Source organism: Toxotes jaculatrix, chromosome 21, assembly GCF_017976425.1.
Source record: "Toxotes jaculatrix isolate fToxJac2 chromosome 21, fToxJac2.pri, whole genome shotgun sequence".
Classification (NCBI taxonomy): Eukaryota; Metazoa; Chordata; class Actinopteri; family Toxotidae; genus Toxotes; species Toxotes jaculatrix.
Window position 1 is genome coordinate 11,368,033 of NC_054414.1, and position 15,431 is coordinate 11,383,463.

General features: G+C 41.5%; 1 protein-coding gene across 2 annotated transcripts in view; it reads left to right on the top strand.

Moving 5' to 3' along the window:
* LOC121201250 (protocadherin-15-like) overlaps positions 1-15,431 on the top strand; it is a 122,491-nt gene that overhangs the window by 43,325 nt on the left and 63,735 nt on the right. For both annotated transcript variants that reach the window (XM_041067000.1, XM_041066999.1), the window contains exons 16-19: positions 1,835-1,967; positions 4,913-4,992; positions 7,462-7,555; positions 12,584-12,712. In XM_041067000.1, coding sequence (XP_040922934.1) covers positions 1,835-1,967; positions 4,913-4,992; positions 7,462-7,555; positions 12,584-12,712 — 436 coding nt within the window. The remainder of the gene's footprint in view (positions 1-1,834; positions 1,968-4,912; positions 4,993-7,461; positions 7,556-12,583; positions 12,713-15,431) is intronic.

Below are 15,431 nucleotides of genomic sequence, written 5' to 3' on the forward strand. Positions count from 1 at the left end.
GACTAGAGTGTTACACTCTTTCTTTCTAAAGCAACATTTTCATCCAGCTTTGAGCCACTATTCACCTCAACTCTTTTTTTGATAAACTTGTAAACCTCACTGACTCCAGTCAATTCAAAGTCATGCTGTGCAGCCAAACACTGTCCAAACTCAAAGAACTTTTGTTTTATATTTAAGTGGTGATCCCAGCATTTTCTATGGTACTTTTCTTCTCCACCTGGAAAGCAGACCAATGATACTACACACTGATTAGCATAATTTTACTAGAGTGGTGTAACATATATCCCAAAAGCCTGTGTTGCTGTCTCCACAAATGTGTTTCCTGCCAGTGGAGCGTTGTACTTTGAGGTCATTATTGAGAGTCTCAGCTCTCTTGCATCTAGTTCTTTTGGGAAGGAGTTGTTCGGGATCGCAATTGTAGACTTATCTCTAAATAATTGATATAGCAGATGTCAGTTCTGTTTTCAGTTCAGTCTTACTTTAATTTGCAGTTAGTACATTGCTATCTCCCAATTATATAAGGCAGTCAATTTGCCAGAGGGCTGAAACATGACAACTGTGACCCAGGTAATTAAATATTTTCAGAAAGAAAAACTGACACAAGGACACAAGCTGTTTGTGACGCCAGAAATAAACAGCTCTGTCAATTGTAGGTCATTAAGTTGACATGCTGTTTTGGAATAAGTGTTATGTTGATTAAAAAATGTCAGTGAATACAGCTTATTGAACAGCCAAAGTTGTTTATCAAAGGGCAAGTAAACACAGTGTAATTAAGACTTTATTTTACATTTAAGTGAAACAGTCTGCTGTCAGATACTACAAATGTATTTTCTCTCGGTTTCATCTTCTTGCAAGTTAGAAAGTAAATGTAATCCCCCCCTTTTTTTCACATTTACATTTACTCTTAAGCCCTTTTCCTTTTCTTCTATGAAACCGTCATCTGTGTAATATGTCTTGAAACATTTCAATCAAGTTGACTTACCTGTTAAGACATTTCTACATCAATTTATTAGCCACAGTTGGTTTGGCTAGTCTTGTTATGTAACTGTATTCAATAGTAATCAGGGTGTAATGGCTCTATTCATTCCTAAATGCAGTTCTGGACATGTGAACCAATGAACAATATTAATTGTAATATGCTATTAAAGGTTTATGTGTTCTGATGCAGGGCTCAATTTTAAGTAATGGTTCTGAAGGTCTTCAGATATGTCATGCTGCATAATAAGGTTCATAACACTGCGTAATAAAGGGCACAGTAAAGGATGATAAAACACTGTCCTTGCAAGATAGTGTCACTGTGTACAGACCTTTTATTAAAATGAAGAAATGGAAAGGAGACGTTTTCTCTCAGTGAAACAGCACCGGCCTCTACATGAATGAATCCTTGGAACAGCACAATGAGTTTGTCAAAATGTGCAATGGCAACCCTAAGCCTAAGATGTTTGTACGCCCAGCAGCAGAAAACCGTCCAGTGTCTTTGCCACTCATGTTGACTTCATGTTGACTTCATGCTCGTATTGATTAGTTAAACACAGCATGAAGTGCAAAGAAACAAACACTGGCCGGCTACTCTTAACTCAAATAATAGACCAGTCACCATCCCCGACTCTGCTTATTTTTATTATTTTTTTTACCCACTAGCCTCTTGTGCTGCCCTCCAGTTCTTGTCTTCCTCCTTTCCCCCTCTCATCCCTCTCTAACCTTCCTCTGCTGCTGGTCCTCCTTTATCTGCTTCTCTGTTTCTCCAGCTGTCTTTGTACACTCACAGTTTGTCCAATTTGCCGTAGCCCATTTCTCTTCTGTCTTTTCACCTTCTTGCTGTCTCTCCCTCTAGGTCATCCATTACCACCGTCTATATTGAAGTTTTGCCCCCAAACAACCAGAGCCCTCCCCGTTTCCCCCTGCAACAGTACAACTTGGAGATCAGCGAAGCAATGAGGACTGGAGCTACACTTCTTAATCTGCAGGTACACTCATGCTCTGTCCCATTTTAATCTATTTATCATCAGTTTCTGCTACAACCATTTATCCATTACTTTTAGCTAACAGTTTTCAGCTTCTCTGCTGGCTTGCTAACGAGTTTGTCACACACTATTAGCGTTAATTGCAGCCATAGTGTTGAAGAGTAACAGCTGTCTCAATATGTGGATATATATGTTTGATACGCAAGATGGCGGCGCTTGTGTAGCGCGAGGCTCAGCGTCTCCCCAGTTTTTGCAAAACGGCAATAGTTTTCCTGTTCATCTCGGGTCTGTTCGTACGGAACAGCGTTGCTTTAACATCGTACACCCGACAGGAGCTTTTGGATATCAATCTACGCTTCTCCGACAGTTTTATCGCCAATCTTCGACTCGTCCCCGAGATCTCCAGAACACCCGAGTCTACGCACTCTACCCAGCCGGGCGGAGGTGCTCGCAGGCGGCGTCGAGGTCGTAAACAGAGACGGGGGAAGCGCGGAGGGCTAAGAGCTAAGCTAAAAACAACACCGCACCGGCTCTCTTTACCCAGCGTTTTCCTCGCTAATGTGCGGTCATTGGTGAACAAACTGGACGAGATACAACTCTGCATCAACAACAGTAAGAGACTTTTGGACTGCAATGTCATGATTTTCACAGAAACATGGCTAAACAGCGGCATACCCGACAATGCTATTGAGCTAGCCGGACGCCACACACTCCGGGCAGATAGAACTGCAGATGACTCCGGTAAGACCAGAGGCGGAGGACTGTGCATTTATGTAAACAACGCTTGGTGTACGAACTCTGTCATCACTGGGAGACACTGCTCAGCTAACCTGGAGTTTCTCATGGTTAAGTGTAGACCCTTTTATCTGCCACGGGAGTTTACTTCCACCATTATCACTGCAGCCTCACATGCTAATGCCAAGCTTGCTATGAAGGAACTTCATGCAGCCATTAGCAAACAACAGACTGCTCACCCGGAGGCTGCATTTATTGTGGCGGGTGATTTCAATCACTCCAACTTAAAGACTGTGCTCCCAAAATTTCACCAGCATGTTTCCTGCCCCACCAGAGTAGACAAAACATTAGACCATGTTTATACAAACATTGCTGGAGCTTATACCGCGACCCCCCTCCCCCACCTGGGACAGTCTGATCACCTCCATAGACGTCTACACTGCACTGAGTCGGATCAACGCACGCAAGGCTGCTGGCCCAGAAGGCATTCCTGGATGTGTTCTCAGAGCATTCGCGGAGCAGCTGGCAGGGGTCTTCACAGACATTTTCAACCTGTCCCTCACCCAAGCGGCTGTGCCAACATGCTTCAAATCCACCTCCATCGTGCCAGTGCCAAAACACTCCTCCCCAACGAGCCTGAACGACTATTGCCCTGTAGCACTCACACCTATAGTTATGAAATGCTTTGAGCGACTGGTCCTGGCTCACCTCAAAAACTGCCTCCCACCCACACTGGACCTACACCAATTTGCCTATCGCAGCAATAGGAGCACAGATGATGCAGTATGCACAACGCTGCACTCTGTGCTTGCACACCTGGACAACAACAACACCTACGCCCGAATGCTGTTTGTTGACTTCAGCTCGTCATTCAACACCATCATCCCCTCCAAGTTGACCACTAAACTTGGAGAACTGGGCGTCGACACCTCCTTCTGTAACTGGATTATGGACTTTCTGACCAACAGACCCCAGCATGTCAGGTCAGGCCACATCTGCTCCACCACCACCACACTCAGCACCGGCGTACCGCAGGGCTGTGTGCTGAGCCCATTCCTCTACTCTCTCTTCACCCATGAGTCCCGTAAATGGATCCAACACCATTATCAAGTTTGCAGATGACACCACGGTGATTGGTCTCATCAGCAACAACGATGAGACTGCCTACAGGGAGGAGGTACAGCACCTGGCCGCGTGGTGCGGTGACAATAACTTGCTCCTGAACACCAACAAGACAAAGGAGCTTATCGTGGACTTCAGGAAAGTGAAAAGAGGCACACACAACCCCATTCACATCAATGGGATGGCTGTTGAACATGTCTCCAGCTTTAAGTACCTGGGGACCCACATCACAGAGGACCTGTCCTGGTCCACCAACACCTCCAGCCTGGTCAAGAAGGCTCACCAGCGCCTCTTTTTCCTGAGGACACTGAAAAAGAATCACCTGTCCTCAGCCGTTTTGGTGAACTTGTACCGGTCTCTGATTGAGAGCATCCTGACCAGCTGTATTACAGTCTGGTATGGGAACTGTTCAGTCGCTGACCGAAAGGCGCTGCAGCGGGTGGTGAAGACCGCCCAACGCATAACAGGGACTCCACTTCCAACCATTGAGGACATCCAGAGGAAACGCTGCCTGCGACTATCTCCTCATCTCCACACTTTCCTACTATCTGCATCACCAGTCATTGTAAATTATGTTCATAGCTTTCTTCTTTATATAGTGTACTTACATTTACCAGTACAATTCATCTCTACCTGTATACTTGTACATACATTTAAAGGCATCAATAACTATTTAACTGTACATTTTGTCCATAGAATACACATCTATATATCTGTTGATTGTATATATATATTTATCTCAACTGTAGATACTTTATATCCTGCACTTACTGTCATATCCTGCACTTGCTGCTTTGCACTTCTGGTTAGATGCTAACGTTCGTTACCCTGTCCTTGTACATGTGTAATGACAATAAAGTTGAATGTAATCTAATCTAATATTTTATGTAAATCAAATTGTAATTTCTTTCTTTTTTTTCCAAAATTAATTGAGCTACTCCACAATCTTTCCACATACCCCCTGGCAAATGTAGGAAGTATTTCCTGGGATACAAGGACCCCTGGTTAGGAATCAGTGAAGTATGTAACATATGTGGGTAGAAATTGCTGATGGAAAATACATGTCTGTGTGTCTCTGTTTACTTCTTCAGGCAGTAGATCGGGAGAGAGACCCCATCACTTACAAAATCCAGAGCGGAGACGCCTATGGACATTTTGCACTACAGCAGAAGTAAGTATGCACACACACACAGACACACACAGTTCTTATTTGGGTCTTTAATATTTTCCTTAAACTGAAGCAGCTCCCATCAGTTTCTTTATGTGTGCTACCTAAGTATGTCCACACTGTACAAATATGGCAGCATACATGTATATAGTCATAGGCTGTGTGTATGTGTGTGTGTTTGTGTGCAGTTGAAAACAGACTAAATTATATCATTCAGAGCTCAGACTCCACCGAGGGCTTCACATAAACACACCCATGCTCTCTTCCACATTCACACACTCACCACACACACATAGTGACTCTCAGGGTGTCTGTTTTATTTATTCATTTATTGCTCACTAAAAGGGGAAAGATCCTATCTGCATTTCTAGGGGGAGAGGGAGAGAGGGTAACAAAGGAAAGCATAGTGATAGACTTTAAGAGAAAGGGCAAAATTGTAGGGATGGGGGAGAAAAGAGGGAGATAAAGAGTAAAAGGTAGAAAAAGAGATAAGAGAGCTGGGCAGGCCAGAGTGAGAGATGAGGGACAAAATGTTGGAGAGCTGGGAAGGAGACAATGAACAGGAGTAATGAGGATTTAAGAAAGTACTAAGTAAAGGAGTCTGCAGCACAGAAACTCATAATGGCAAAGATTAAAATGAATTGAAGAGCTTTCATTTCAGCACTCTAGGAAAATCTGATGGGTTCTGTCAGACATGGTAAAATATTCCAAGATGTGCCAAAATCTTTCAGTCTCTCAGCTGTGTTTTCTGCATTATGGCACTGTAAGTTGTTCTTTCTCCCCTGCACAAATGCAACATGCTGTGCCGCTCACATTGGCACAGAACAGAGTGATTTTTCCGTCCTTTTGTGCAGAATGTGGCTCAGCTGAATACTCTAGACGCGTGTCGGGAGAGCACTCAAACGGGTCTGGTATTGGCCTGTTTTTCAAGGTGGCTGGCACTGATGTAACACACACTAATGGGCAAAAGAGTGATTACTTCAATACAGAAATAAAAGGGCCACCGTCAGTAAGGGATGTAAGCGCTGAGTTCTGAGGTTTATCACCATCCGTTTTTGAAGAAGTTTGAGGTATCTTGGGTTCATTCTGAACAATGGGATTTACTGTAGGCCCTCCCCACATGTTGTAGCAGATGTTTGGTTTGAGAGCGGTAGGTGTGTTTAGAAAATGTGTGTGTGTGTGCATGTGTTCACCGACTTTGCTTTTCGTGAATCATCCATAAATATACGTGAACCATATTTTAGGTTAAAAAAGAAAAAACAGCTTCACATCTTTTCCGCTGTAGAGGTACTTAACATACGCACGTGCACACATACACACCCGGCGATGTTTGGATAAAATGGTCGTTTCAGATGGTTTCTAATTCATAAAAGGAGCTTAAATTAAAAGCACTTCAATCAGTATGTAAATCTTCACTTGGAAAATAAAAAATGTAATAATTCAAGGCCAACATCAAAGATTTCTGCTGGTTTTGATTGGTCAGAAGTCTGAGACAGGCTTTACAAGTTCTTGATCTTCTAGTAGATTTTTACCTATGTTGTAGTCATTTTCCCTTAAATCTGAGTTTTATCTCTTTGCTCTCTCTGTTTGGATATTTTTGATTATTGACTTGATGAGTAACTTGAGTATGAGATTATATACCATACTAACAATTCACACCCTGTGCTATATGAAAAATGGATGCAAGGCCATTTTGTATCATTCATACAATTACACACCAAATCTTTAAGTGCATGTTAGTTTTGCATGTTATCTACCAGTAAACCTGTATATTGACGTTGTGAGACTTTTGTTTTGACCACTATTGGCCATTAAAGTACAATATAGTCTGTACATAGTTTATAATGAATTTCAGTTCAGAAAACATGTTACTGTGGTTTTGAAACATTTTGGCTATAAACTTTTATTTTGTGTGAAAGGGCTGTTACTTAAGAATGGTGTTTCTTAATGTCACATCACTGTCTGAGCCATTTTAGTAAGAGTGCCCAAGAGGGCATTCCTTTATGTCATTGTGGGTGAGGTGTTAGGTATGAGGTGCCATCTGCATCACCAAAGTACCCATAAGTGCAAGGAAAAAATAACCCTTCTGGGTGTTAAAGCTTTTATGCAGTGGTTATCAGCATTTGCAAATGTCTGAAAAGTTGTCTCCAAAGTGGTGTTCATTTCATTGGTAAGAGGAGTAAACATTCGAAAAAAAGCAAGACAAGTTTCCAACTTATTCCCATGTTACCAGAATTAGCATAGAAACTGCTGATGACCAATGGCATCAGCATGAGACTGATCTACATGGTTAGCAATCGGCCTCTTATGAACTGAAACGTCTCAGAAAATCACCAGATTCTTGGGTATGAAAACAAAAGCATACCACAGCATTGTATTCTGCTATGCTGTGCTTGGGGTTTTTTTTTCTGTTCTGAGCTATTTTTATGCCCATGCCTGGAGGGTTAACCAGACTCTGTTTTCTTTCTCCAGTTCAGGGTATTTGGTTCTGGACAAGCCTCTGGACAGAGAGTCTCTGGATTACTATACCCTGGTGGTCACAGCCTCAGACGGACAGCCAGATGGGGTAAGAAACTCAGATGTACCACACAGACATTAGCTGTTTGTCTTTACTTGAATTGTTTCACATCCCCAGTGGAATGAAACTGAGTGGCTGTGTTGGGGGGGGGGGTCTAAGTCCTGCACAACCAACATCTGTGGTATTGTGTGAGAAGAGGGATGATAGTGGCAATTTTTGGAAATACTCGTCATTCAGTAATTGTAATAATCATAACAACCATTATCATCAAAATAAACTATAAAAACTAAACTTTGCACCAATATGTATACAACTAAATATACAACTAAATGGATAATAATGGGGCATACAGGCTCCAGGCCCAGAAATTGTGAACTAAGAAAGAGATTTAAAAAATGGATGAGTAATGTTTGGTACAAGTGAGGTTCACACGGCCTTCAGACTTTTGTTTATAACTCTACAGCCAGATAAGATTTGTGATGATATTTTTTCTGGTAATGGAGACCTTGTAGCATGAAATTACACACTAACAAAACATAGTCATTAACCATATAGAGTACAGACTAAGTGGACTCAATACTTATACACTGACTTATAGTAGCATTTTGATTTTGTTAGTTCACACTGTCTCAGTGGAAACAAATCTGGGTCATATCAACACTAAACTGGCTAAATCTGAAAATCATCTTTCTTTGTCCATTTCAGCCTTTTGTCCTCGCTTAGGCCACGTTTCGTTTTTTTTTTTCTTTTTTTTTTAATACCCAAAAAGGAGTTCTTCTGAACACTCTCCCAAATGGATAAGGCCAAAATGGCAGCTTGCTGTTTTGTTGTGAGTCAGGAAGCTGAGTTTTGTCTCAGTCCTTGCCAGATGTTTAATACTGTACGATCAGTAGTTTTGTTACTTGCCAGCTGTCAAAGAACAAAAACTTCCACAAGCCGGTGATCACTTGCACTCAGTTTATGTCTGATGTTTTGATCTGTAGACCTTTATCAGGGAAGACTTTTCTTTCACTGAGTTCATTATCCGACTCTCAAGAGAAAAAACGTTACTAGTGAGTTATTTGCCAACTGAAAAGAGGCGAAGAATGAGAGATATAAATGTTTTCCTAATTGTTTTGGCATTTCAATGCAGATGGAACAATCTGAAAATGCTCCTGTGAATGCAGGTGGTATTCACACACAAACCGGCTTAGTGTGGATGCAGCTTGAATTTTATTTATGTAAAAATACAAAATGGCAAAAAAAAAAAAACTAATTTGGATGTGTTTACTCCGCAGCAAGAGCTATTTTGCAAGAATAAAAGGAGTGTGTGCCCTTCCTCACTTCCTCACCTACCTATAACTGATCACAGGTCACCAGAGTCATTTTGTCTGTCTCTCTCTGTTTGTGCTCTTCTCTCCTTTCCTTTTTTAAAAGTCAAATCTGTAGTCGCTCTCACATGAAAGTCAAATGAAGACACTGGATGGAGTCCCCTTGTACTCCCCCCTCCCCTCTTTTCCTTCCTCTCTGCTCCTCTGGCTTTCATCGGTTTCCCCTTCCTTCTCTTCTGTTGTCCTCCCCTCTCCCTCCCATCATCCATCTGTTAGACTAGCATTAAAAGAAGTTTGTCTCCCCTCCTCCTTCTCCTCCTCCTCCTCCTCTTCACTGACCCCCTCTTCCCCCATGTCAATTAAAACAAAAGGTAAAGTTTAAGGTCCCTCTGAAGGCAGAAAACGCTGATTTGAATTCTCTGACCTTCTCTCACACACAGTGTGGAGGGAGAGAACAAGTGGGAGGAAGTTAGAGTGAAAAAGGGAGGCAAAGAGATGTGAGAGGTGTTCAGGGAGCTGTTATTACTTTTACAACTGTACTGTGTGTTCATACATAGTTGCATGAAGGAGTCTTGGCACACACACACACACACACATGCTCACAAATACTTAGTCAACTGCTCTCTGGACTTAGACAATTAGTGTATTATCTTTGTGCCCCAAAGGTCTTTAAGTCAGAAAATGGCTAAAAGTAGTTTGGACATTTTTCTGCTTGACACTCCATTATATTTTGAACAAGAAAAAAAAAGAATGGAGAAATGTGAATAGAGAGAGAGAGAGGAAAGGTTTGAGCTACACAGAGAGACAGAAGGGAAGACGAGAAAAGAAAGAAATAGAATAAGGAGAAGAGAAGATTGGGGTGTAGTTTCCTTATACGGGCCCATTAATCAGCATCACTCAGAAGGCCTTGGGTTGTCTTCATATGCGTTTGCACACACACACACACACACACACACCCCGTCTGTGTCCCCTATTATTGAATGTCCCGTTGTGAGAGTGTCAGACTACAAAGTGCCTAATTGGCTGTTTGGCCAGTGAATCCATCATACTGCCACAGATTGAGGACCTTACAAGCTGGTGCAGTAAACCAGCTCCACTGTAAGGACACTGTGCATCATAGGATGCAACTTAAACTTTGGTGCAGGGCAGTATGCTGTTGTCAGATGGACTGTCCTGTACTGTATCATGGTGCGAGAAAATGAATCAGCATCTACCATTTCTGTGTGAATTAGCATCTCTGTAGCCACATTAATGAATGTGCAAATTAATTTTAAAAAGTGTTCTTATGTCAATAAATCCCATATATAAAAAAAAGAAAAAAAAAAAGAAAGACGTGTTCATTTGTTGGGGAGTATTGTCGAATCAGAGTGATAGTGGGATGTGTCACGTTATAATGGCTGCCCTGGACACCAGCACGAATATGATTAGATGTTACCAGTCAGCTGGTAGCAAAAGAACTGATGAATTAGCCAGTGATTATGCATGAATGAAACGGTTGATGTTAATCAGCTAAAACCCTATTTCAGCGCTCTGTCTCTACCGACGCCGTGCTCCACATTTGGTTTCGCTGATGAGAATTTACAGCAGCAGGATGACGTATGTGGAATTGGCTCAAAATAAAGTACAGTGCTTATGTTGTTCTTAATGTAGGAATGTGTTTGTAATCATTTTTGGACAACACTGGAGATGTTTGGTCCAGTGGATTAAGTTATAAGGCTATGACAGGTGTTATTTCTCAGTAGGATCAATTCTGCGTAGATTTTGTTTTCACAGGATTTGTAGGTTATGGAGCAAATATATTGCCAGCTATATCTTTTTATTTGGAAAAACACAGATCAAGCAGCTGAAACATTCATAGAGTCTGTGATACTTTCTAAATTGCAGACTGCAGTGGTTTCCCATCTATCACAGGTAGTTTCTGAGTAATTATCTTGACAAGTCTTGCTGACAGAGGGATTGCCTTTCAGGAGGAGAGTTAAGTAAAGCCAAAATCACACTCTAATCTAGAAAGGATGAATTCAGAATACTGACTTTTTAACCTTTTACCACCTACCTTTTCCACCATGGGACGCTAGCGCTATGCATTTGAATGCATCATGCTCTGCTAGGACTATGAAAATGAACATGTAATGTATGCTTTTCAGTCACGTTGTTCATTTTCACGAACACTCTGTTGTGAAAATAATCCAGGTACAATGCATTGGTGGTGTATACAGCTAAAACCTTAAAAAACTTGGCGCTCCAGGAGGGTGGGTGTTAAACTTTGGCAGGTGGCCATTGCTTCAGAAAGATAATAAACTCATAGGTGTGCTGTTATTGGAAAAATGATGCTCAGAGCCCCCTGATGCAAAATGCAGCTTAGTGCATCTCCTTCTCTGTGGGTCTGTCTGAGTGTGTGTTTGCCAGCGTTGCTCGGAGCTTGCCTTATCAGAGCTCATTCTGCTTTACATATATTGGCATTCAGATAAACTGTTTTGTCAACTGTGCGCTCTTAACCTCAAATTACTTGGATCATGGTGTGCCCTGCCAACCTCAATCGCCTGTTGTCACCTCTGTGATTGTATATCTCCCACACACACACCCACACACACACACACACACACACACACACACACTGCTTTTTTTCTCTTTTCATCCCACTGTTGTGAATCGGTTAGCTCTCCCCCATTTTCCTCCTCCTCCCACCTCCCTTCTTTAAAAGTCAAATCTTTGATCACTCACTCTCTCTTCCGCTCTCATGAAAGTCAAATTAAGAAATTGGTGACCTCCTACTGGCTTCTCTCTCTCTCTCTCTCTCTCTCTCTCTCTCTCTCTCTCTCTCTCTCTCTCTCTCTCTCTCTCTCTCTCTCTCTCTCTCCCTCTCCTGCTCCTCTGCCCTTACTTGGTTACAATTTTTGTGCTTTTGCTGTTGGTTTTTGAAACAGTGAGAATTGGTGACATTTCCTGTAAAGACTTACTTGTTACTTGCATCCCCCTCCAGATATTCACAAACGAGCTTTAATTCATGAGATGATCAGTTAAGTTCGTTGCACTTCTTTTCTTATTTAGCACCGATTTTTGAGTTTACAATTTACATCCCCACTCAGTTTAGTATTTTGACTTTGAGTAGCCGTAGTCCAATACACCATCCACAATCATAGTTTATCCAAAACAGTTATTTACATTTAAGACTGCCGAGCTGTCTTTTATTTTGCTGACACATGGCATTTCCTCAGCAAGAACACTCATCTTAATTTCTGTGAAGTGATTGGCTGATTGTACTGTACGTAGTCAGGCATTGTGCTCTATAGAAGAAAGAGGAAAGTCTGGGCTACCTTTTTGCACACCCACCCAGCACACACTTGGCTACCCTTTAGTAATTTTTCACATGCTGTTTTTAATTATGCACATCTTAACACAAATATCCCTTTTAACTTGGCAAGAAGGTGCAAAGTGGATCAGCAGTGAACAGTTTTAAGTCTATTCTTAGGACAAATGGCTGTTACAAGCACAAAGAGATGGACCAGGACCCGAGTGCAGCTTATCAGCAAGCAAAATGGGTTCTTATGCGGAAGCCATTAGTAAGGGACAAATAGAATAAGATAGTAAAATAAAACCTGAAATTTAAAGATGGATTCATCCTATATACTTTGATAATCAGCTTTCTGACAAACATGTTTATTGGAATAACAAAAAAATTCAGTTTCAGATGTTTTTTTGAAGTGACCAGAGTTGTAACAGAAATGTGTGTGTGTGTGTGTGTTTGTGTACACTCACTCATATGTAGACCTCCACTGCGACGGTGAACATTGTGGTGACAGATGTTAATGACAATGACCCGCTGTTCGATTCTTCGCTGCCAGTGAACCTTACTGTCACCGAAGAGCAGGATCATGCCTACGTCGGACAAGTCAAGGTAGGAAGATGGGCACACACACACACACTAAATCATGTCCAGGTAGGCAGCAAACACGCACATAATATCCTCTCTCCTACTTCCTCGTGTCACTGTTCACTATGAGTTTAATATAAATTATGATTATCATTACTGTAACATATATATATATATATGTCTACTCTAAATAAGCCTGTGTGAGTACAGCACATTTATAAAAGTGCACAGTTTTGTTTTTATGCTAATGTGTTCATCTTGCACACATTCATGACTGTGCATTTGTTGTTTGTGAGCTTTCTGTGTGCTTTTCCTCGCACTAATCCTTTGTTATAATGATGAGTCATGAACAAAAAAGCCAATTTAGATTATAATTTAACTCACTGTATCAATAATTCCTGACTGCACATCTGCAATTAAAAGGCCCAGCACCATGGGAGACCATGTAGAATGACAGATTACACCCTTGTTATTTCTCTCATGGTTCAGATCATCATGTTTGAAAGTGGTTGCACAACTCTTTCTGTTATTGTGGCACAGATCATAATGTCTCAGTGGAAGTCTTCTTTTCTGCCATCCTGACATAAGGTCACTGCCTTGAAGGAAAGTCTAACACCACACATACAAACACATGCGTGCAGCACACAAAGAGAGTCTAATTAAATTCAGCTCTTCTAATCTTTTACAATGGGGACCAGAGATCTCTAACATTTGTAATTAGGACTGTATTTTATTATACTCAAAAGACTCTGTGTGCCTGCACAAGAAACAAAATAGTAACAATTATCAAACCATTAGACATATTGCATGGAATATGAATGAAACTGTATATTTCAAAAAGTCTAAATATGACAGCTCTACAATAATGTTAAAAGAAAAAAGAAAATTAGTACATGTATGCATAACATGATCTCTCCTCATCACCATGGGCTTCATTTTCACCTGCATCAGCAGTCTCGTCTCCACTTACCACAAAGACCCCTGGACTTGTTCCAGACCTAATAACTGACTCATGTATTCCCCAGACGGGGGTCATGGGTAAATCTGACACTTTGATAGGCTCTGATCTTTAAAGATGTTCCCTCAGTTGCCTGCTTGCTTGGATTTTCTCCAAGCTTAATTCATAGCCTTTATACACCAGTGTCAGGGGGTCTTTGATCAGTCTGACACTTTGCCAGCGTCTAAATGTTAATCATGCTTCTCTAGTTGAACACTAGGACTGCTCCTCAGATAAATATATGGCACTTGTACACCCTTGTCTAGGATTTAGAAAAAGTCTTACTCTTAACAGGTTCCACACTTAAAACTTCAATACCTTTTCTTATTTGGAGCATTGGGCACAATTCCAAACGTGTAAATCCTCCCTTATCCATAAAGAGGACATTTCATTCCAAATTTTAACTATCACTGAGACCTTTGGGCATTTTCCAAATTTAACATCCAAAAAACCCACCCTAATCTTTAGACGGGGCACTTGAATGTATTCCAGTCCTGAACTTCTTCCCTTTCAAGAACCCTTGGATATTTTCCAAACCAAAACAGACGGCTTGATCCCTAAGCGGCCTGTGCAAGGCACGACTCTGGGCCTCATTCCAAACCAGGGTCCATACCTATAGGTATTAAACAGATTCCCAGAAGAATGGATGGACCTGACCTTGGTTTGCTGATTCTGGTAAGGTAGAGAGCGATGGAGAGAGGGAAGGAAGTTAGACATGCTTGGGCGGCACAGAGAAATGGGAGAAAGACACTGGGGAGAAGTAAGAGAGGTGGAGGGTGAGAAGAGGGGAGACGACAGAGCTAAGGGAAAATGGCTGCATTCCTAATCTGACTTTCATGAGCTGAAGACATGGTCTCTTTTAAAGAGGAGCAAATACTGGGTGAATTCACAGGGAAGTCATATGATCATCAGAGACTTATGGTCAGCATACCTTTTTGTCGAAATTAAAACATATTGGGTTTGTAACATATAATCCTTATGACTGACTGTTAATTGGTTGTGGCGAGTATTTAAGCATCTTAACATGCTACATCTTTAAGCGAATTCTTCATTTGCATGACTGTGTACAGTGGCAGATAAATGGAGAATTGATGGATTGAAAATACACCTGAACACCTGAGAACAATGGGGATGAGGCTGCATCATAGGAGTTGCAGTAGTACCATTTTCTCTTGATCCCACCTTTTGACATTCCTGCTGAATCACCAGGACATGCCGATGGGTGAACATTTTATATCAAGATAGCTGCCTCCCGAAGCGCCTCTTCATCAGCTTACAGTTGGGTTAGGCAATCATATGCCATGGAAGACTGGAAGGCCTTTCTTCCCCTCCAACACAACAGAAGATGATTTTGCTGATTTGTACACCTTCAGCCACTGAGAGGGGAATGAATCAGTGAAATCACCTGCTGCAGTTGTTAGCGGGAATAAAAAAATTGCTGCCTGTTGGTCCTTTGACATGATTGCCTCTCGCTACAGCGTGGTTGTTTACACTCTACATGTGCTGTCAGCAGCAATGTACCTGGTAAAAACCTGGCTTGTTTAGCTGTAAACGTTCACTTTTTTTTCTTTGTAAATGGTTTCAGCAGCTTAAAATGAAGAGATGTCCTTGTCAGTTGTCACATGTCTGATTGTGACTACTGCTCAAAACAGACACAAAATATAGCAGAGCAAGTACAAATAAGTATTAAGTGTACATAGATGATAAGTTTATCATTCATGTGTTATTTGGATGTGTACCTATGTA